This window comes from Alosa alosa, chromosome 6 (genome assembly GCF_017589495.1).
Source record: "Alosa alosa isolate M-15738 ecotype Scorff River chromosome 6, AALO_Geno_1.1, whole genome shotgun sequence".
NCBI lineage: Eukaryota > Metazoa > Chordata > Actinopteri > Clupeiformes > Clupeidae > Alosa > Alosa alosa.
Window position 1 is genome coordinate 7743568 of NC_063194.1, and position 23414 is coordinate 7766981.

General features: G+C 40.5%; 3 protein-coding genes across 3 annotated transcripts; 1 reads left to right on the forward strand and 2 right to left on the reverse strand.

Moving 5' to 3' along the window:
* Window positions 1-1002: 1002 nt before the first annotated feature.
* syngr3a (synaptogyrin 3a) lies at window positions 1003-11768 on the reverse strand. Its single transcript, XM_048245578.1, has 4 exons — window positions 11586-11768; window positions 9799-10033; window positions 8906-9051; window positions 1003-2954 (listed from the first exon to the last, which is right to left on the reverse strand). The coding sequence occupies exons 1-4, from the start codon at window positions 11685-11687 to the stop codon at window positions 2748-2750; spliced, it is 690 nt and encodes a 229-aa protein (XP_048101535.1). The 5' UTR covers window positions 11688-11768; the 3' UTR covers window positions 1003-2747.
* A 488-nt stretch (window positions 11769-12256) lies between these two features.
* gfer (growth factor, augmenter of liver regeneration (ERV1 homolog, S. cerevisiae)) lies at window positions 12257-14311 on the reverse strand. The gene is made up of 3 exons (XM_048245579.1): window positions 13904-14311; window positions 12982-13196; window positions 12257-12653 (listed from the first exon to the last, which is right to left on the reverse strand). Exons 1-3 carry the CDS (start codon window positions 14108-14110, stop codon window positions 12491-12493), a joined length of 585 nt encoding a protein of 194 aa, XP_048101536.1. The 5' UTR covers window positions 14111-14311; the 3' UTR covers window positions 12257-12490.
* A 39-nt stretch (window positions 14312-14350) lies between these two features.
* drg2 (developmentally regulated GTP binding protein 2) lies at window positions 14351-20715 on the forward strand. The gene is made up of 14 exons (XM_048245576.1): window positions 14351-14431; window positions 14701-14800; window positions 14934-15094; window positions 15204-15293; window positions 15401-15461; window positions 15584-15674; window positions 16372-16444; window positions 17234-17324; window positions 17507-17604; window positions 17798-17874; window positions 19124-19212; window positions 19616-19674; window positions 19791-19844; window positions 19930-20715. The coding sequence occupies exons 2-14, from the start codon at window positions 14737-14739 to the stop codon at window positions 20014-20016; spliced, it is 1095 nt and encodes a 364-aa protein (XP_048101533.1). The 5' UTR covers window positions 14351-14431; window positions 14701-14736; the 3' UTR covers window positions 20017-20715.
* The last annotated feature ends 2699 nt before the right edge of the window (window positions 20716-23414 follow it).

Genomic DNA, 23414 nt, shown 5'->3' on the forward strand with positions numbered 1-23414 from the left:
AGTACACATTTTTTAAAGAGTAAATGTGCAGTCTTGCACTAACATTTGATATTGCACATATTGCATATGTTTGGCTCATACAGCTGTGAGCAGATTGCATCCATATTAAAATCAGTTTCATCCAGGGTTAGAACATTATATATTCCACATATATTACACACATTTTGAATAATCGCACTTGTTAAACTCTCGCGGGGATGAAAAAGTCTGAAATGCAGACATTTTCCTGAACACACTTTTGTCCTCTGCCTTCAAGTGGATACTGTGATCTCCGGTACGTGAAGGTGGCACACTTAGATTTTTGCTACCTCAGAACAATGCAATGCAACTTGCCATAGTTAGCTTCAATTAACAACCGGATCTTCTTATATGGGCAAAGACTTTTTTGTAGGCGAACTTCAGAGGTGTATTAGACTGGCTTTGTGGAAGCATTGGTTGACTTCAAATTGGTCAAAGTGTCCCAGCTGCACTGCTTCAGGTAGAAAGATTTCTTGAATGCCTGATTACCACATTGCTGAATAAGATGCTGTTAAAGCTGCAGTTGGCAAGATTTTTTTTGATCATATTCACTGAAACCAACACTATGCTCTGACAGAACAACATAAATCAGCCAGTTTAGAAAAAACCCTGCACTTCTACCTCCACCTAGAGCCTATTATTTGTTTTACAAAAATCCACAGCTCCCGGGTCTTCTGGTCCAATCAGAGCAGGGCTGTGTGAGATCTGACTTTCAATCACAGTCTGGTGCGCACTGACGAGCACAAACTCGATGAGAGTGGGGATGGGGCATGAGAGTTGTAAACATTCAACATTTTGGCTAAGTACCCTCAATCTGTCAGATTTGCCAACTGCAGCTTTAAGCGAGAGTGTTCCAAAGTAGCGTTGTGCAAAGCCCACTAAGACATATATACATGTAGTGTTGTGACTGATTGTGGGGGAAAGGTGAAGTAAGAGAGGAAGCATGAGGCTACTGTGGTTTCACATCACAAACTGACCAACTCGTCAAAAACATTTTTTTTTTATTTCCATAATGTCAGACACCTGCAGTCCAAAGACATTCAGTTTGACAACAATAAGTCCTCTATGAACAGCATTTACAGACAAGATGGGCCATCACGCCTGAGGATATTATGTGTTTACAAAATAAAAAGAGAACAGAGAGCTGTAAAAAATTGGTCCATGAAGCAGTTTAACAAGAGTGCAGTGTTAAAACAGGAAACACGAGACCCTGACCAGATTCACAAACGTACTCCATTTATAATGTACTGTGTCACAATCAATTACTCTGTGTACATTGGCCTCAGAACATAGATACATTTGAAATGATCTACCACATAAGACTAAGCACGGATGATTTACCAAATGCCTTTGAAACTTAGTTACACCCATCTGCAAAATCTCATCTTTTAGGGATGCAAGAACTTATTTTGAAGAAGGATTTTTTTCTGAGCAACTTGTCTCGTCACACAACTATATTTACTGGGTTGATCTTGAACATAAATCCTGTGTTGAAGCATCATAGTGAATTAGCCTCACTGATCTATATTCCTGACACTTAATCTGATCAGCTCTTGATATTTCTGCTGCCTTGAATTGAGCAGGGACAAGTTAAATGTTTTTCAAATACTGCATGCATCTTTATATTTGTCACTACACATTTTTCCAGGAGTGCACAAAAGGTAACAGAAGGCAGTCATGAGTGTGTCAGAGAAAAACAAATCTCTACCTTATCAGCTAAACCTTTATGCCATACTCGGTTTATAACACCTCAATGTTTAATACTGAGCTCTTGACCCAAAACGTGTTATTGTCAACACCGGATCAGACTGACCACTCAAGTTCACTGAACACCACCACACAGACAAGAAGAAAAAAAGAGAAATCGCAGCTCCCAGTTCCTACACAGGTCTACCGAAAGTACATCGACTGCACAAATAAAAATTCCCAACACTGAACTTGCAATGTCTACCTGTTGACACTGAATGACCCTGCATCACGCCACAATGGTCTACTCCGTAGCATCCGGGGGCAATAAAACGCCCCTTGGGAAGACTACTCCTCACGCACAGAAAAAGAAAAAAATAATTGTCAACAAAATTGGACAGTTTGGCAGCTTTTGTAAACATACTCTTTAAAATGTATATAATAGTTTTAATTTGAGGACTGATTTCAGACAGTTTGATAATTCTCTATTTTAAGTATATTGCACGTGACCGCATGTCTACAGCATATGGAGACCCAGTAGTTCAAGATGTCCTGATGCATGGCACTTCATGTGTACATTTTTAATACATGCAACACAAATAATATTCTCTCCCAAGACCCAACAGGTTGGAACACTTGAAATAACATTATATCACACATCAAATATACTTCCTTTTATACCAGGTCAATTTAATTCCACTTTGCCCTAAGGTCTGATGCTGTCAGAGAGACCCTTTGATGGCTTTTTTGCCTATGGGTAAGATGCGGAGTGTGTGTATATTTATTTTCAGGTACCACCTAGCATAGCAACGCAGAACTACCTAAAACAGATCAGGATGAAAGTTGACACCACGATCGAAAAAAACCTGCACAGAGGATCACAGCACAGCACTACCTATGAACACTGTTACACCACCGTGAGCGGGTGAGCCACCCATTCCCCCCACCCCCACCCCAACCACCCGCACGCTCACCCAAACCTCCCCTTAACACAGACACATTTGGTTGGACCTGCTCCACTTTGATGCCACTGAGCTCCACCTCTAGTAGATGGGCACCTGGTAAGGGGCGGTAGAGTCCAGGTTCTCGGTGAAGGGGGGGCTCTGGTATGTGTCAGTGGTCTCAGCCCCGGTGACGGTGCCGGCAGGGTATGGTTGGATGGTGGCGTTGCCATCCAAGTGTTCCGTGGTGAAGAGGCTCATATCGGTCCCCAGAAGGAACTTCTGCACAGCTCTCACTGTCAAACCAGCCTAGTGAAGAACAAAAAGGCATGTAGTGGGCGTTCTGACATTTCAATCATCATGTCCTGTGGCCTTAAGGTTTGTAACTAGCAGGTTTGTGGAATCAGGTCTCAGTACTTTTGGAGGCAGAATGACTACCTAACAATATTTTGTCCACAATAATGACTATCACATTAAAGTGATTCTGTTGGTAAATTACAAGACAATTATATCATCCATACATGTTCTCATACATACATGTTATCATCCATCCAGTACGTGTTGGCAACAATACCTCAAGCAGCATCACACTGAGCACAGGGGCCCCCCAAGGCTGCGTGCTCAGTCCGCTGCTCTTCACCCTGCTGACGCATGACTGCACTGCAACCTACAGCAACAATCACATAGTGAAATTTGCTGACGACACAACTCTGGTGGGTCTCATCACCAAGGGCTTAATGAGACTCAATACAGGTTGGAGGTCGACCATCTGACCACGTGGTGCAGGGACAACAACCTCCTGCTGAACGCCAGCAAGACCAAAGAGATTGTTGTTGACTTCGGAGAGGTCACACCCAACACCTGCCACTGACCATCGACGGTGCTGTGGTGGAGAGAGCGAGCAGCACCAAATTCCTGGGGTGCACATCAGTGAAGACCTCTCCTGGACCACCAACACTGCATCACTGGCTTAAGAGAGCTCAGCCCGCCTGTACTTCCCTGCGAAAACTCAGGCGAGCAAGTGCTCCACCAGCCATCATGACCACATTCTACCGAGGCACCATTGAGAGCATCCTCTCCAGCTGTATCGCTGTGTGGGGCGGAAGCTGCACTGAATACAACAGGAAAGCCCTGCAGCGCATAGTGAACACAGCTGGAAGGATCATTGGTGCTTCACTCCCTCCCTGAAGGACATTTACACCACCCACCTCACCAAGAAGGCACCAAAATTGTGAGTGATGCAAGTCACCCCGCTCACAATCTGTTTGATCTACTGCCCTCTGGGAAGAGGTACAGAAGCCTCATGCCTCCCCGCACTACCAGACTCACTAACAGCTTCATACACCCAAGCTGTAAGGATGCTGAACTCTCTCCCTCCTCTCCCCCTCCACCCTCAGCTACATAACATCCTGGACATTGGACCCACAATGGCCGCCTGCACTACTCCACCTGCACACTTGAACACTTGCACACTTGTACACTTTACAACTTGGTGTTGTTGTCCTGAAAACACAACACTTCTGCTGCTCTTACATAACTTGCACCACTATGCCACTTTCTTTATTACTTAGGTCAAACAGTATTTTATAGTATTTTACAGTATTTGCACTAGTATTTTATTGACTGTCTATGCACAATGTCAACAAAATTTTGCTGCTCTTATTTTTTCATTATTATTATATGTGCCCTCTTATTTACTTATTTACTTACTTTTTTGTTTACTTGAATGTTATGTTTGTCTGTGGACTTAAAATTGGTCAAATATGTCTTGTCTTCACCGTGGGATAGTGAGAAACGTAATTTCGATCTCTTTGTATGTCTGGAACATGTGAAGAAATTGACAATAAAGCTGACTTTGACTTTGACTTTGACTTTGACATCTGTGTAACTGAAGGAGAAAAAAAATGCACCTAAAAAGAAAACAAATTATGTATTTATTCCAAGTGTTAGTTTTGCCTATACATTTGATAGTATCCTCATGAGATTCCATGAAGTAGTAGTGAGTGCTAAGTCAAATGGAGGAAGCTTTATCGTGATATACAGTAGATATCTCCAGTGATACTGTCTCACCCCAAGTTATGTTTACATTAAACAAAGAAAAAGCTGAAATGCCCATTTACAAACCCAAGATGGAGCTCCAGTTTCTCTTGTGTCTACAACTGTGTGTATTCCTGATGTGTGTAGGACACTGTATCGTGTGTCCAACTAAACACAAATACTAAACCACCATTATCTATGTTCAATCAGAATTTCTCCATGAAAACCCTGTATCTTTACACTACACCTGATTGTAAAAATAAAAGAAAAAAATTGACAAAATATCTCTAAAATCCTTAGTCTAGTGTGGTCACCTCTTCAATTTTAGCAGCCACATTTTCCTTCAAATGATATCTCCATAATGAATGTTTGATTTGAATGGTTTCATATGGTAGTCCTTGGTAATTTATTTGTTGGGATATCAGTAAAATAATCTCCCGAAATGTTAATACATTACTTATAAACAGCATGTGGGCTGCCTGAAACTGTGTGTTAATGAGTAATCAGTATCACATCTCCTCCACACAGTAACGCATGTCTCTTCGGAGATCTCCAACCTTATCTGCCTGAGACGAGTGTAGTCTTAACTGTGCCTGCAAACACAGCAGGGGAGATGCAGCCCATTCATAAGCCTAACCTCTTCAGCCCCATCCTTCCATCTCTGTTGAGCCGCGATAGAAAAACGGGAGTAGCGCGCTATTGTGCGCTTGCTTCCATTCCCTGGTGTCAGACCCCAGTATGTGGAGCACTATTTTTCCACTAATGTAGTTCAGGTTTATGTGGCAAAGATGGGTCATGATGTAATGGCTTATTCTTAGCCCGAGGACAGCTCTTTTTCTGTCGTCCATGTCTTTGTGTACTCGCCTTGCCTTGCCTTCCAAAGCCCGAGGCCTAAAGACTACATCAGGATGTAAATAAGCTGAGAACAGAGTGCGGTGGCTCACACGGCTGTAAATGCAGGCCTTGGGTTTTCTTTCCTGCTTGATGTTTGTTTTTGATTAGAGTACCTGCAGTTGAGAGAATCACTTTTCATTCATTAGTTTCCTCCAGTAGTACGGAAATGGGTTTGGCTGTCTTAGGCAAAGCGTCTTACTTCACTCAATATGGATTTGTAGTGAGACTACATAAAATCTGTGTTGAAGTTAAAAGCTGAGGTTAATCACCAAAAATTCCAATTCATGTGATATGAAACCAACCCCAGGACACAAGTTTCATTTCTAGAGAATAGAAACACCAAAACAACCATTATACCCGTAAAAGGCTGCTTAGAGGCGAACTATGCAGGTTTTTTAGTTTAATATGCAGGTTTTTTAGGTTAATTTACCTTAACTTAACAGCTTCGGAGTCATTAGAATGGTTATATGACTTTTTTCGGGTTGAATGGTGGCTGTCTCGCTTCTCCCTAGCGCCTGTGAGCGGAAAAACCACCCTTGCAACTTTGGGCCGGTGGGCCGACGGCCTCAGTGTCAGGAAGTATAACCCCTATAACGAGTGTAACGAATTGCTTTACTGTATTTAATATACACGCCAGGCACCGGCTAGAACAAGGTAGCGATGGATTTTCTCAGACATTCGTCATGACAGAGCCGGAAAAAAAAGCAAAAACCAAGAAAACTAAGTCACTGAAAACAGCTGTTGTAAAGCCACTTCTCAAGAAGAATAACCTGGATGCCTCCATGCTAAACAATTACAGGCCCATATCCAATCTACCTTTTATTGGCAAAATTATTGAAAAAGTAGTCTTTAATCAATTAACCACCTTCCTAACATCAAATGGGTATTTTGATTACTTTCAGTCTGGTTTTCGGGCAAATCACAGCACTGAAACAGCTCTCATTAAAGTTTCCAATGACATACGCCTCAACACAGATTCAGGTAAAACATCAGTCCTAGTGCTACTGGACCTTAGTGCAGCATTTGACACTGTTGATCACAATATTTTACTACACAGACTAGAACACTGGGTTGGATTTACAGGCATAGTTATCAGCTGGCTAAAATCATATCTACAAGAAAGGAGCTTCTTTGTTGCCATCGAAACTGTACCTCAACACCAACGCCCTTGACCTGTGGTGTTCCCCAGGGTCGATCTTGGGGCCACTATTATTCAACCTCTATATGCTCCCACTTGGACAAATCATTCAAAATAATTTGATTTCATATCATAGCTATGCAGATGACACACAAATTTACTTAGCTCTATCACCAAACAACTATGGTCCTCTTGAATCTATGTGTCAGTGTATAGAACAAATCAACACCTGGATGTCTCAAAATTTTCTTCAGCTGAACAAAGAAAAAACTGAAGTAATTATATTTGGTAAAAATGAGGAAAGACTTAGGGTTGCCACTCTCCTTGACACAAAAGGGTTGAAGGCAAAGGATACTGTTAAAAATCTTGGTGTATTAATTGACAGTGATCTAAATTTCAACAGCCACATGAAAGCGATAACTAAATCAGCTTTTTACCACCTCAAAAATATTGTCAAATTCAGAGGGCTGATGTCAAAATATGACTTAGAAAAACTCATTCATGCATTTATCTCCAGCAGGGTTGATTACTGCAATGGACTGTTCACAGGCCTTCCTAAAAAGACTATTAAACAGCTTCAGGTGATACAAAATGCAGCAGCTAGGACTCTAACAAAAACTAAAAAGAACTGACCACATTACTCCAATTCTTAAGTCCTTGCACTGGCTTCCAGTAAGTCACAGAATTGACTTTAAAGCACTATTGCTTGTTTATAAATCAGTAAATGGAGCAGGACCTAAATACTTGTCAGACATGCTTCAGCAGTACACACCTTCTCGTCCTCTCAAAAAAAAAAAAAAAAACCTGCTAGTAAAACCTACAGTTAGAACTAAACATGGTGAAGCAGCTTTTTTTTTGCTATGCGGCTCAGCTGTGGAACCAACTTTCGGATGACATTAAAAAGGCCCCAACTGTAGCCAGTTTTAAATCTAGACTTAAGACCAAACTGTTCTCAGACGCTTTCTGCTAACTGTGCCGAGTTACAAATTCTGAATCTGCCTCGATAATTATTCTACTTTGTCTTTTATTACTTTTTTTTACTACTTTCGCACACATACACACACAGACACACATGCATGCACACACACACACACACACACAAACAGGCACGCACATACTATCGGTAATGGTAATTATAACGGGTGATAAATAATTACAAATTCAGCAAAGGAAAACGCAATATTGATCCTTCATTTAGGCTCCATTTCAAGTATTGGTGCTACCAATACTTGAAATGGAGCGTCTTGTTGCAAAACACACATGCGTTACTAGACTTGTTACCACTTTACTCACTTCCTACAAAGACTACGCAAGAGTAGCTTATGGTTTCACAGCTTTGTGTGAAAAAGTCTTTACGAAAAAAATGCCCACTACACCCTCGTTTCAGTCTTTAATTTCTTGCATTTCAACAAAGTTGTTTCAAGTAAGGAAGAGCATGGTTTAGGCTTCAAATGCTTAAAGTAAAGTAACTGATCATATTTGTAAAATGTTTTGCTTGCATAAAGGGGGTCAACTGCTCACAATATAGTTTGTGGCAATGTGGTTATCACAGAACAAAGACCTCTTTTATTTTTACTATTCTTTCTATTCTATACCCTCTTTTATTTCCTAAACAAAACTAATTACAGTATATGAAGAGCCTTTCATTAGGAAACTCGATAGTTAGGCCTATTCAAATACATAATGCCCCATCTTGATTAGCACCTTGTTATGGGAGAACATTTTTATATTGTGTTTGATAAAAATGACTATCGGCTGATATGTCGGTTATCAGTTTTTGAAAAACTAAAACATCGAAATCGGTATCGGCCCTAAAAATCCCATATCGGTCAGGCTCTTGGAGATGGAGACAAATTGACATACACACACACGCATGCACACACACACACATCCACACACACACACACACACACACACACACACACACACACACACACACACACACACACACACACACACACACTCACACACATGCATGCACACAGGGACACACGCGCGCAGACACACACATACAAGCCTACGAAAAAGTTTCAAGAGTGGGGGATGGAATAGATGGTGGAGCGGCTATCATATTTTGTACCGCTATGCGGTACACCTAGTTTAGTTAACAATACAATTAAGTTTGTACTGTTTCACTTTCAAATCACTGTATTATGTCAGTAAATAGATTTTGTGGCTTTTAGTTGCTCACCCAGGTGAAAATGGAGAAGAAGGAGAAGGCAATGGCAGCACGGGCAGCATCTGCCCCCTGGTTCAAGGGCAACTCGTCTGGGGTGGTGCGACTCCACTGGTTAGCCAGGAAGCAGAAGCTGACAAACCACATGAATGTCCAGAAACCTGTAACCATAGAACAGCCATGTTCAGCCCAGCGCAGCATTGAAAAATGAATGCTGTCCAAAACAACAGTGCAGGACAGCATAGAAACTAATTTCAGTCAAGCAGTCAGTCAGCCATTGTCTATTGTGACTCAGATTCTAGATATGGCTAAGGCAGCCCAGTGGCTAATCACTCATTCAGTCACAATATGCCTTATGAAATCTCTCAAAATAAGTACTGTATGGACAGCTGTTTGCTTTGGCAGGTGTATATTAAAGACTTTAAACACAACCTTTTCCATCAACCTTTTCCAACAGTTATGTGTTAGTTTTCCCCTTGGCTCTGTTTAACATAATTTCAGTTACAGTGTACTATTCCGTTTTTGATTGATTCAGAGTGCACTCTCATACACATTAATTTCCATTAGAATAGCAAATGCATTAGCCATCATGCATAAGTCAAGAGGAACTGATTTCAAGAAGCCTTTAAAGCCCCTTCAACCCCCTCGTGTATAACATCCCAGTTCTATCATGAGGGTGACATGTTTTGTGCATATGCTTAACATATAACATATTCTGGAATAGCTGGAGAGTCTGAAGCAGGAAAAAGTTTAACTTAAGAGTAAACCAAGTCAGACACGGAAGCAGTTTCTCTTCAGTGGTTCATTCACAGCAGTGGTACTGATTAACTGAGCGGTGCAGCTTCCCCCATGCTCCACCTATAGCTTTGCTTTTCGTCTGACTACAGGTCTTGGGAGAGGAGCTTTACCTGAAAAACCAATCTCAAGCATCACTGCCTTCTTCCTGTCTTTGATACTGCTGATCTGCTGGAACTTGACGTCCAAGGCGACGAAGAAGAGGCATGCCAAAAAGGCTATGAGGCCGATGGTGATCCCGAAGTTGCAGGCATCGTTGTTCTTGTTGTAGACGCAGTACAGTCTCTCGCTCCCAATGTTGATGTAGCCCTCGTTCACAATGGACCCAAACACAACTATGGAAAAAATCTGCAAAGACGACGCAAGGCGATTTGGGTTGAGTAGAGCGTGAATATATTATGAAGAACAGTGGAGTCCATAGTGATGTAGGCCAATTGATTATGTGAGGTCTCACATGGCACCAATCACTAGATCAATATTTAGACATGATAATCAGGTGACTGATGGGACATGGGATAGATGGAGATCACATGACACTGTTGATGGATGGACAGTTTGATGGATCAACATGGATGCGCTGTGTCATCTGAAGTGTCAATGAAAGGCCAGCATCAGTGGAAAAATCTCAGCTGCCATCATCCCATTATGTTGTAACTGTTATCTGCAAACATGTTATATGCAATGTATATCTGCATAAGACTAAGACTATTTCTCAGAAATAGCCACTTCAGTAGGGGAACACCAACCAAACTGCGTTTTGTAAGAATGCATGGGGGTCAAGGTTTTACTCAGGCTAAATAACCTGGCAAGTTTTTCAGTTCATTAATTCCCTTAATATTACATTTTACAAATCCGAAATAAATTAGTCCACTCCTTACATTCACCACATAAGCCCCTATAGGCCTACAAAAGATGTGTGAAAGAATTGGTTCTCCTGATAAGTTTGTATTGGAGCTAAAAATGCATAAAAGCCTTTGAGGTTTCGACCTCATTGTGTTTGGCCACAAAGAACTGGAATATACTATTGCTTGCAAGCCTCTTTGATATCTAACAATAGAAACAGAGTTGTACAGTATCAACAAGTGAAGAGATTCACATTCAGTCACTATTCACAGAAATACCATTCATCATCCCCCATGAAATGCTTGAGCTATGGCTATAATATATTAACACACACACACACACAATGTCGCGGTACGCAAAGAATGTAGATGTTGCATGGGTACATTCTGCAATTTCTTGTCGTGTAGCACACAAGGGACGCGCAACTAATAGGAGCTTTTATACTGACATAACTGAAGATGGTAGGGTGGTCGGATAGGCGGGGATTGTGCCCTTTTTTAGTCCTGATGCAAGCTTCCAGCAAACCAATTTCATGCAGAAAAATAACAATAAAGAAATAACGAGACATTGTCACGATACTTCATATGGATATGGTTAAGATATAATATTAGGCTATACGACTAAAATAAAATATCTCAAAATATACTTCATATCTACTGTATTGTTTAGGTGGTATAATTAAATAAAATCATGTATATCGAAGGTAACCCAAACGGAAACGTTCCAAAATGGCTAAATAAGCCTTCATCAAAGGAAAATATATGTGTATCAAATTCTAAATAAGCATGAAGAATCTGAGCTAATCAGAGAAAATTAGCCAGACGAAATCAAATGAATCTTGATTATTGAAACCTCAATAGCCTACGCTATTATGCAAGACGAAAACAACTAGAGGCCGGAACAGAATATCGTCTCAAGAGTCAGTTTTGGCGATGTGCAATTTCAATTTAGAGCATCCATCAATAACAATATGGCTTAGACTTACACATCTTCACCTAACGAAATATATGTAAAACATCACAGATACGCCCTATAATGGAAACAAAAACAACCTTACCCAGGCTACTATTCTGAGGATTGTCGTCGGCTGTTGGACATAAGCAATAGGGTCGAAGGCAGCCCCTGCTCTACCAGCGCCAAAGGAGCCTACTCCGTCCATCTTTCCTCTCGCTGCTCTTCAGGCTCCAGCCTTTGGTTTCCAGATAGGTAGGATATGTTGTGCACACACCCCACTGCCTGGCAGCGGCGAGTACAAGACTCAGCGCACGATGTTGGTCTCTTTAGCAACCCCTACTGACCACTTGGAGAGTAGGTCTGTCCGAGCAATTTCGCTCTTTTCTTACAGAAATGGAGTAACATGTTGAATGAAATATTTAGCTGACTTTTCAAATAGCACTATATTTCATGTGCCACAGTTACAGCACAAAATGCATCATGGCACCATCATACAGCAATACCATTATTCTGTCTCACGGTTTTCTCTATCATTTCACAAACATTCAAATATGGCATCACACAGAGAGAGGTCCTATTTTATGTTAATCCCATTTCAGTCCAGTACTGGCCCTTTATGGAAAAACAAAAGCATACAATTGAGTAAATGGTTTGTGGAGTGAAACAATTTTCAAAAACATACATTGTGAATAAAGTCAACACTGAAGGGCATGTGTGAATGGGAGAATTTTAGTCAGCAGTTTCAATTAGCAATAAAGACAAATGGTACAGTTATAATACACATAAGTGGACCTTTATTTTTATTTTTCAGAAAACACAAGGAAATGAACAGACAAGATCAGTGAAAGTGCTGGGATGAGCTGGACCCTTATTGCATTTGTAAAACCATATTCTCTGCATAAGGTTGTAAAAGGCAAATACACATTTAATATGCATAGCATTGTAACACACACATAGCATTACATAGAATTATTCTCAGTGTTTCCCATTCCCTGTAGTTAGTGAGTGTCAGTCACAAGATCCATCCTTCCAGCCATCTCTCCATCGCTCATCGACTTTGGAGCAGTCAAACTCTGGCTTGCCTAATCTAACATTAATTTGATTATGGAGACGACACAGCCACTGCGAGAGGTTGTGTCTGTTGCTGGCATCAGGCTGATTTGTTTTCAATCTGATAAAAAAAGAGAGGTAATGTGTGGATAAAAAATAATGTACACAACAGCAGTCAAACAGCCACATTCCCACAAAAAATGTGTGTGTGTGTGTGTGTGTGTGTGTGTGTGTGTGTGTGTGTATGTGTGAAATTATTGACCATTGCTAGCTGCACAATTAAGTGCAGGCTTTGGATTTCCTAATTGCATTCCTTCAAATTGCAATGTTGATTCAATTTTAATTAATATTCCAACCCTACTTTACACCACTTTGGCCCTGGCTGTATGCCTTCAATGTGTGATATTAACATGAACTTCCACATACATCCCAACCTAAATGTTTATTACCTTCCCCTCAAATCCTCTGCACATTCGTCACAAGGGAAAAACTTTGAAAAAAGGTTGATGAATTGTGTCATGTCTTTCTGCTGGCTGGAGCTTGGCGTCTCTGGATAGTAAGCAGCCATTGTGTGCAGGAACGACCATGAACATTTCCCTAGCTCCTCTCTGTCCAGTGGGCACTCAACTGGCTTTTCACTCTCACCCTCTGATGGTGTTGTCACCTACAGAAAGATGGTCATACCTTTGAGAAGCATATTAACATAGGCCTACTTAGACCTAACGAAATTCATCTGGCGAGAGTCAGGTTAACTTAGACCTACTGTAGCCTATAAACTGGGACACCCAGCATTTATTATTAAGCATAAGTTAGCTAAATAAAGTAAACAATCACAACATGAACAAACCCAGCTATAACCACAGGGTTGACTAAGCCTATCTCTGTTTATATTGCATTTACTGTATATGTTTAGCCTACTTTCCAACATTTTAAAAACGATTCACTGTTCATTTTTAACTATTATATTGTTTTTGTAAACTGGTTTTGACAAAAGCATCTGCCATATAACCATAACACTTTTCAAGGAGCTTCAAGCCTATAACAGCAACGGTGCATGTCCTAGCGTACTATTGCTTATTACAAGTAGATCTTGAATTACCCCTGGGGATCAATAAAGTATCTATCTATCTATCTATCTATCTAGAATGTTTGTTGCTGTTTGCTAGCATACGTTACATGTTATATGATGTTACATCATAGGCCTACAAGAAAAGACTAAAACAGTCTTACTCGGTTACATTGTCAGTTGTTGCTAGCATACGAACATTAACTGTATAGCTTCTACAAAATCACCAAATAAAGAAAAAGATAAATTGCCTACCTAAACTTATGTTTAAGGTTAATGGAGTGCACTATATGGACCCTATTCACCTGAGCTGACGGAGTTTGTGTCTTCTGCGTTTTCATCCACGATTTAAAATCTGTACATGCTCTGCACGGTTTCTTCTTTGGCTCCTCCGTCTTTGCTTGCTCCGTGCCAGAAGTGTCATTAGCCGGTTTGCCTGACACATTGAATGGGAATCCTTGAAAAGTTCCTGCATTTTCGCCAGATGATCTGGATCCATACGGCGCAGCCATGTTTATGCTTGCATTGTGGGATTGATGCCCTAACAATTTCTGAAGGGCATATTCATTTATTTGAAGGAAAATGATTTGAAGTCCAAGACTTATGAAATTGTAAGTCTTTAGTAATAACGTGTATTTTATTACAGATTCACCATACAACTACGTGATAAATAGAGCGCAAACGAAATTACACAAAACAGTATCCTTCCTACTAGGAACCATTTCCAAAGTGAAATGCCACTTCTTTCTAGTCGGAAACCTTTGTAACCGGACCATGCACTTCCGGTTATTGACGTCATTTTCTCGGCATGCTGCAGACTTCGAGCAGAAAGTGTAAATAATACAATGTTCGGAATTTGTTATCATTTAGCTGAATGATTCAATGTACAATATAAGCTTAATAATTGGAATTGATTATCATAACCCCTCTTTTCTGCCTAATTAACGAATGTTATATTGGAAAAGTAGTTAACTTACGTTAGCGAAGTTAACGTTAGCTGCTGTACCTCTGCCACATCTCAACTTGCTATGTCAACGTTAGCTGTGTATAAAACAGTTCTGGAACGTTTTTCTTGCATCTAATCAGAATGTTTATCTTTTAGGAATCCAAGAAAATAGATCTTTAGAATCCAGAAATCATGGGGATACTCGAGAAAATAGCGGAAATCGAGAGAGAAATCTCTCGGACTCAAAAAAATAAAGGTAAGTACAACTAAAATATGAGTTTTACTAGGAACTAAAACATGGTATTGTGCAACCCGACTAGGGGTTTCAAACATAATATGCTCTAGACTGTTGCATGTCTTTTCACCGGATGAAATATTATTTTCCGCAGCTACCGAGTACCATCTAGGATTATTGAAGGCCAAGTTGGCCAAATACAGAGCTCAGCTTTTGGAACCTTCAAAATCTGCTGGAGCCAAAGGCGAAGGCTTTGATGTAATGAAATCTGGCGATGCCAGGGTAGCGCTGATTGGGTTTCCATCCGTGGGTAAGGTAAGTGAACCTGTCATTGTGACCACGTGAAATATCATTAAGGTGATCAGTGTGGTCATTATGAATGTATTGGACGTGTTTACATCACTCAATGTACATTTTTTTGCAGTCCACTTTCCTTAGCTTAATGACATCAACTGAAAGTGAAGCTGCATCATATGAGTTCACCACATTAACGTGCATCCCGGGTGTCATTACGGTAGGACTTGTGGAGTTTTCATTTGCACTTGCTACTTCCAGAAAGTATTTTAAGCGATTGCCGGCATTTGTGAAAAGGGGCTCATCCTATTTCTTTTGTCTCATCAGTACAAAGGTGCCAACATACAACTCTTGGATTTGCCTGGAATCATTGAGGGTGCTGCTCAGGGTATGTAGATTCAACATTACACACACACACACACACACACACACACACTTATTCTTGATATTCACTCTTCTCTCACTGTCATTGGAGTCTGTTGGCATAAGTTTGCTGTCTTGTTCTGATAGGTAAGGGTAGAGGTCGGCAAGTCATCGCAGTGGCTCGAACAGCTGATGTTGTAATCATGATGCTGGATGCAACAAAAGGGGATGTCCAGAGGTGGGTAACGACTACAAGTTTTTTGTCATTATGTTAACGCACAGACAGTGCTCACTCACAGAGAAACAACAGAGGTTATCAAATGATAACATACACAGAGTGCTTCACCCATTCCCTCTAAAATGGATAGTTGCGCTCTTTGATTATCAGTGGCTCAATCGTGTTCAAATTGCGTTCCATTGCAAAACACTGCCAGTCACTGACCCCATCACATTCAATATTACTGTGCCACAAATTGGCGACCCTGGGTAGCCCCACAAAGCCATAGGTTCCAGTGTTGTTAGAGCACCTTAGGGGGCTTTTAGGCACTCCGCATTGTTGTTCTAAAATCACTGGAACCTATGGTGTCTCGGGGCTTATTGCTCAATGGTGCCAGGAGTCTAACTCTCCTGCAGGTCCACTAATAGGAGGCATAATCACAATCACAAATGTCTGCATCACTCCACCAACTTATGATAATGTAGAGAAGGAAGAGAATTAGTCACTGGTAATAGCCATGAGCTGCAACCTCATGACCAAAGGGCCAGGCTTTGAGATAATGCAGTTACAGGTTACATCCAACTATGGTTATGGTACCTTCCACCACAGTAACAGATGTTTTGTAAAGTCAGGTATTGAAGGCCTCAAACTGTATTTGACTGAGCCTTTTCTAGAGACTTGTATTCTTATCCTTGATCTTGTCTTATTACCATTCTAGGGTACTGCTGGAAAAGGAGTTGGAGTCTGTTGGCATAAGACTAAACACTTCAAAACCAAATATTTACTTCAAGGTACGTTATTCTGTTAAAGGAGAATTCCGGTGTGATTTTGACCTAAAGTGTGTTGAAACATGATACCGAGTGTGAACGTATGTCTCCTAGCTCGACTTTCGGCTTTTCGACGTAATTTTGTGGAAAAGCATGGATTCCAGTTTCTTCCAGTAGCAGCAACTGGAATCCATGCATTTCCACAGAATTATTTTTGGAATCTGATCCCTTATCATACCTGTTCATTTATACTCGTCGCTCGACTTATCATGACTAAATTTAAGATGGCTGCAAACGCTAAACTCTGTGAAGATACTGTCTGTATAAATTGTCTTGTAAGTAAACTACCAGTGCTTTTTCAAAGTTCTCAATGTCTCGTTTTAAATGTCAAGGCCCTCGGAAGTCTACCAATGAAGTATGGAGCTACTTTGAGCCTCGTAAATGGTGTAAAACAGTGATTTATTTGCATGGCTAGGCCGATGCCCGAGGCACCCCTATCGAAAAACTGTTTGTAGCATCGGCTAACTAGCGCCAGATTTCTGAGTGCAGGGGACAAGCCGAGATGAGCTATGAGACATACGTTCACACTCGGTATCATGTTTCAACACACTTTAGGTCAATATCACACCGGAATTCTCCTTTAATGCATGACATTAATTCACAAATAGTAAGTACATTTCCCTTCAAAAAACATATTGATATTGGAATGTCATAATATTCTAATCTATCTTATTACTGCCACCCCTCTCTCCACCCCCCCCCCCACACACACACACACTCACACTCTATTTGCATATCTTATTCCTCTTTCAGCCCAAGAAAGGTGGTGGACTGTCCTTCAACTCAACATTGCCTCTCACGCAGTGCTCTGAGAAGCTGGTGCAACTTATTTTGCATGAATACAGTATCCTTTACTCATGTCCTGACGGCTCACTCAGCAGAGTGCATTGGAGAAGAACAGAAACATCTTATTGTTCTTCTTAAGTTTTCTTATTCTTATTTCTTACTTATACTTATGTACTCATAGCCTTATACTGCAAAACATTAGAGGCTGACAATAGTTATTGAACTTAACCATATCTGTAGAAATCTTCAACGCAGAGGTTTTGTTCAGAGAGGATTGCACACCAGATGAGTTTATCGATGTCATTGTGGGAAACAGAGTTTATATGCCTTGCTTGTATGTGAGTATCAACCTGGCCTCTGACTTCAAACCCGGTGTCATCAGATGTAATTGCCATGGGATGTAATCAAAGTGTGATTGGCTAATATTAATTCATGATGGTGATCTGGGTCTGAGAAATCCATTGCCATTGCCTATCTATTGTCAGTCTGCTACAGGTGAAATTGTGACTAGATTTTCTTCATTGCTTACAGGTGTACAACAAAGTGGACCAGATCTCAATCGAGGAGGTGGACCGATTGGCTCGCAGACCAAATAGTGTGGTAATCAGGTAATTCCTCAAAGCAAACTGTTGTGGTATACCAAACAAGACGCCTGTCATGATGCCTGTCACAAAGTCCAAACATTGTAAAAGCCCCCCTATACACCTGGGGCCGTATTCACAAAGAATTTTAAGGCTAAAAGTAGCTCCTAACTGGTGAATTTAGGAGCAACTCCTAAAAATAATGGGCGTGTCACTCCCAACTTTAGGACTCCTAATTTTTCTCACTAAAAGTAATTCACAAAGCATTTTAGACCTAAAAGTAGCAAGTAGCATAGGCATATAGTGACAGATTAATTTAATAATGTTGCAAAGATACTGCATCAATCCGTATGTTTCATTAGGCTACTAGGCTATTTGTTTTGCCTTACTCTTTATTGATTTAGGATAGTCCTTTTTATTCAGTTATTCATCATCTTCCGTCCTTTGCACTACTTGTGTAGCACAAGCATTCTCAGATCTGTCACTTGTCACTCATCATCGTAAGGGAGGTGTTTGGAATCATTCCCGCGTTACAATCATCAGCCAATCAAGGTGGCCACTTCAGTCAAGCTCGTGCATGAGTAATGACGTCATCCATAGCAACGAAGACTCACTCTTAGTTTAGGAGTTGTCATGTAAGGGATAATGTATAGAACGCCGGTCATTATTGGGAAAATAAGTCCCGACAGGGCGAACCGGACCCCGACGCGCAGCGGAGGGGTCTTGTTCCGCCCTGAAGGGACTTATTTTCCCGATAATGACCGTCTGCTTTCACTTTTGAATGAAGTTCCAGTCCTTGCGCAGTAATGAAAGACGTAATTTAGAAGCACAAAACCCATTTTCCTTGACGGCGGTCTGTTATACTTAGCAACGGTCTGTTATTGAGAATTAGCAGACTGCCGAACATTGGGAAGGCCCATTCAAGTGAATGGAGCATTCTGCAGCATTATGAAGAGCCGTGTAATCATTTTCCTTACTAAGAGTAGGTCTGAAAGGCTTTGTGAATAACTTTTACGAGAAAACTTCTAGCTAAAATTTTTTATTGCGATTTAGGAGTACTCCTAGTGGTAAGATGAAAGGCTTTGTGAATACGGCCCCTGGTTTGATACACCTGGAAGATGCATGTTCTATATTAGTTTCTGCCATCTTGCCATCTATTCAGTTATGAAACAGCAGGCTGACTCCCAGTATTGCAAGACCCATCAGGTTTTGATTGTTTCATTTTTTTTTATAGTTTATTTGTTTATTTGTGTGTCTCTTTGTTTGTCTTTACTAGCTGTGGTATGAAACTGAATCTCGACTACCTCCTGGAACAGCTGTGGGATTACCTGGCTCTTATCTGCTTGTACACCAAGAAGAGGGGAGGTATACTGCCTTGTATACACTTATCCAGCCTAGTATTGCACTATATGGATACAAGTAGTGGGGCACTTGACCGTTGACTTTTATGACCTCCCATTCTAAATCTGTAGAGATGATCGCTATAACAGCTTCTGTTTGAGAGGAGGTATACTGCCTTGTAAATGCTTACAGAATGCCCTTAAACATGTGCTGTTGGCTGAGTCATTGTGTTGCAAATCGAACATTGTAGGTTTAATGAAGCTTATGCTAAAAAGAAAAACTGTTTATGCCAATTAGAAAATGGCAGCAGGCACAATAGGCTCCATATTTCCAGAGTTTTGTATGGTCCAAAGCAATATTGTGGCCTGTAAATTGCCACTTGTTACCCTATAAAACATGTAGCATTTCATTTCCTGTCTTATTTCAGAACGGCCCGATTTCGGAGATCCCATCATCATGAGAAGAGGGGCGTCAGTAGAACATGTGGTACGTTTGTTCTACTCTAAAAGAAAACAGTAAAAAAAAAGAATGTTGTTGGAGTTTTGGACGATAAAGGCAAGTTGTTGGATGGTTTATTCTTTTAATCATTATTTGTCTTGCAGTGTCACCGAATTCACAGAACATTAGCCAGCCAGTTCAAGTATGCCCTGGTGTGGGTACGTTATTTTCTCTGTCATCTTAGTAGGTTATGGCTGTTTTTATTTTTTAATGAGGCCTTTAAAAAATGTTGTGAACTTTCAGGGAACGAGCACAAAGTACAGTCCACAAAGGGTGGGTCTGACACACATCATGGAGCACGAGGATGTCATCCAGATTGTGAAGAAATAAGCATTTCCTTCTCAACTCCCCACAAGAAACTCCTGTTGTCGAGGACTCTAAAGGAAATACTCTTGAGCTGTGTAATAGGCTCTGTCGACAGTTTCAGGTTTTGTGATTAAGATCTAAGAGGTCAGATACTGGACATATCTGAGCAGATGAGAAAAGCAAAAGAAATATGAGCATTGACACATGCAATGTGTTGACAAAAGGACTGTAAAAATAAATTTCACCTAATTTGGTTCTCTGATTTAAAAGTGAATTTTTCTCTACTGTACCCGTTTCTACCATGTTGATATGACTCTTAAGACATGATTCATTATCTACAAATACTGATAATAAGTAAGCCAAGGTGGTAAATTATGGCACCTCAAAAGCATTCAGATCCACATATAATATGCTGCTTCGCTTTTCTGGTTCACAGGAAAGTAGTGAAGAATTGCTCTGATGCATCTGTCATGTGCATCATAGTGCAATACACATACAGTTAAAATGTTCTATTTTTGCCAAGCACAAGGAAGACCATTGCTGCGTTCTATGTAGATAGGATGTCAGACCTGCACACACAGAAGGTCAGTTCCTTGAGATGCTCTACACACTAAATTGACACACAATACACACAAATTATATTATGCAGTACCCATTGTATTTTAAAACCATGCAAGGAGCACCGGGCTGATTTTGTCAAGTGTCAATAAACAAGAAAAAGAGTGTCTGATGTATTTGAAAAATGACTGGTAAAGCAAATCAGATCCCATGTTCTTGTGTCTTTGATCAGTTGGGTTACCTCTTTTCGATTGTGTGTGTTCAGAGGATGAGGTTCGTCACAGAAGCCCTGTGATCACTGTGTTACTCGCATTTGGCTTGAGACCATTTGAGCGGCTTGCTAAAGTAGGTCTCTAATCTTGCCTGAAGGCTTGCCTGGAATGCCATGAGTGTGCCAGGACTCCATTGAATTTTCATAATCTATCCATTTACATTACAAACTAACAAACCAACTGTGTTTGAGTCTATGAATACCCTGAGGGCCTTTCAGGTATTGGGTTATTTGCCGATGTTGCTGCATCATTTCAAACTATCTGTGTATGAACTGGTCAATAAAACGGGAAGACTGTTACGACATTTGGATTGTATTGCATGGGATGGCATTCAAGCTGTTACCCCTACCTCTCTGCTGTTACAGTATAATGCATTCTGTTCTTGTTCCATTCTTATCCCATTCTATTTAAAAAGATAAAATAAGCTAAGACATTTAATCCCACACTGGAGAAATGTACTTCTTGACAAAGATTCATTGCATCACGCATGTGGGTCCTGAACAATAAGAATACTGGTCATCTATATTAAAATACCTTTGATGAACCCCACTTGAGGCTTAGAATGCAATCTAATAAACTCCACTCTCTATTTAATCACCTCAAATTAATCATAAACTAGCAGTCTAGCCTAGCCCACTCCAGTCTCTGGTAGGCTGTTACATCACACTCCTCAGGTTAAGCTCCCAACACTTTTAAAGAGCGTGTCCTCTTTAATGCTCACACCATGCCAATGCCATCCTCTAACGGTACTCATTTGAAACCTGGAGCTGCCGCTTCTATTCAGGAAGAGAAAACAAGCATAATAGGCCTCATTAAAAATTTATTCGAAGCCACTCGGGCTTTACAACCCGCTGGGCAAGTGTGGAGCTTGGGAGTTGCAAGCCTCCGGGAAACGGTCACATTGTTGGCCTTTCTCTGCATGGACTCGTTGGTAGTTCTGAGGTGTGCGTGTGCTTTTTTTGCCGGCTAGGCACAATGGAGAGGCATTGCTTTGGAATTACCTGATGGGACGCTCGTGATGTTATGACGAAAGTGAACTGAAGGGAAAGGGGTTACTAAGGTAAGATCAGTTAAAGCCCACAACACTGTCCTCTATTGTAGGCCGAGGCATGATACTTGATGCTAGGCCCAGATGGCTCATGCCCCGTGTGTGTTGGGGAGAGTAGCCTAGGCCTTGTGTGCACTGTGGACCGTTAAAGAGATGCACTGGAAAGCACATAGCCTATTTGCTGTCATAGTTTTGTTTTATTACCGAGGTGAAGTTAGTTTGATATTCGATATTCGGACATTCGACAGATATTCAATTTTGTTTTAATGCAGCCGGTTTCACCCCGTGTTTGCAGACAATGTACAAACAGATGACCTGTCTACTTGCTCCCAGCCGACCTACTTAGGGACCGTCTATAAAGTACCTTCTGAATTACCTTCATAGTCTTTTTTGTCAATGGCTTTGACATCATGTGACCTAGTGACTCCAAACTAATGCAGAATAGTTATCCTATATGGGACTCATCAGACACACCTCTTTCTATAACCATTGAATGCACACTCTATTTTATATTAATATTTTAAAGACATCGTTTCCTATGGAAACTGTTTTTTTCTCAATACCTTCCATATAATAGTAGATGCCAAATAATTTTAATATTGAGGTGTGTCTGATATTTATTGATCTGTGTTGTCTAGGACCCCGCATATGGCAGCTATTGAGCAAAAAGCTGTTTTCCATGGGAAATAAATGTGATTCTTAAAAAAAATTAAATATAATAGTTCATGCAAAATATTATTTCACATTGACGTGTGTCTGATTAGTATCACATAGCAGAACATTGGTATTGTTATTGAGCACAAAGCAGCTTCCATAGGAAACAAATTGGTTTTCTTTAAGAAATTAATATAAAATAGTATGTGCAAAAATCATAGTAATTTGAGGTGTGTCTGATTAGTCCCATATAGGATAACTATTCTGCATTGGTTTGGAATAATAGGATAATTATTCTATATTGGTTTGGAGTCTCTAGGTCACACGGCTTATTGAAAAAATGAGACCATTCATGATGGCAAATAATGTATTTTCTTTAAAATATTCATATAAAATACAGTGTGCATACAGTGACTATAAGAAGAGGTGTGTCTTATTAGTCCCACATAGGATAACTATTCTGCATTGGTTTGGAGTCCCTAGGTCACATGGCTTGGGAGGTATTGAAAAAAAGGAGACAGTTTCTTTGAGATCAACATACGCTGCGCGGCGGTCATCATAATGTATTTTCTTTAAAGAATTTAAGAATTATATGAAGGTAATTCAGAAGGTACTTTATAGACGGTCCCTAAGTAGGTCGGCTGGGAGCAAGTAGACAGGTCATCTGTTTGTACATTGTCTGCAAACACGGGGTGAAACCGGCCACATTAAAAAAAAAAAGAATATCTGTCCAATATCCGAATATCAAATATCAAACTAACTTCACCTCGGTTGTTTTATTTAGGCAACAAAGAGGAGCTCATCAACTATTGTGTATCTCATGGGTTGACATGGAAGATTATTATGTGTATGAAAGGACATATGAAAGAAAAAAAGAATATGACTATTCC

What these genes read in the sequence shown, in the direction of transcription:
- syngr3a (XM_048245578.1), bottom strand. Translation starts at nt 11,687, where the DNA reads ATGGACGGAGTAGGCTCCTTTGGCGCTGGTAGAGCAGGGGCTGCCTTC. An exon ending in TCCTCAGAATAGTAGCCTGG is followed by an intron (nt 10,034 to 11,585) that starts GTAAGGTTGTTT and finishes TCGTCTTTGCAG; the next exon opens with ATTTTTTCCATAGTTGTGTT. An exon ending in GCTTGAGATTGGTTTTTCAG is followed by an intron (nt 9,052 to 9,798) that starts GTAAAGCTCCTC and finishes CTATGGTTACAG; the next exon opens with GTTTCTGGACATTCATGTGG.
- gfer (XM_048245579.1), bottom strand. Translation starts at nt 14,110, where the DNA reads ATGGCTGCGCCGTATGGATCCAGATCATCTGGCGAAAATGCAGGAACT. An exon ending in CACAAACTCCGTCAGCTCAG is followed by an intron (nt 13,197 to 13,903) that starts GTGAATAGGGTC and finishes ATCTTTCTGTAG; the next exon opens with GTGACAACACCATCAGAGGG. An exon ending in GCAGAGGATTTGAGGGGAAG is followed by an intron (nt 12,654 to 12,981) that starts GTAATAAACATT and finishes TTTTTTTATCAG; the next exon opens with ATTGAAAACAAATCAGCCTG.
- drg2 (XM_048245576.1), top strand. Translation starts at nt 14,737, where the DNA reads ATGGGGATACTCGAGAAAATAGCGGAAATCGAGAGAGAAATCTCTCGG. An exon ending in TTTATATGCCTTGCTTGTAT is followed by an intron (nt 17,605 to 17,797) that starts GTGAGTATCAAC and finishes CATTGCTTACAG; the next exon opens with GTGTACAACAAAGTGGACCA. An exon ending in TCAAGTATGCCCTGGTGTGG is followed by an intron (nt 19,845 to 19,929) that starts GTACGTTATTTT and finishes GTGAACTTTCAG; the next exon opens with GGAACGAGCACAAAGTACAG.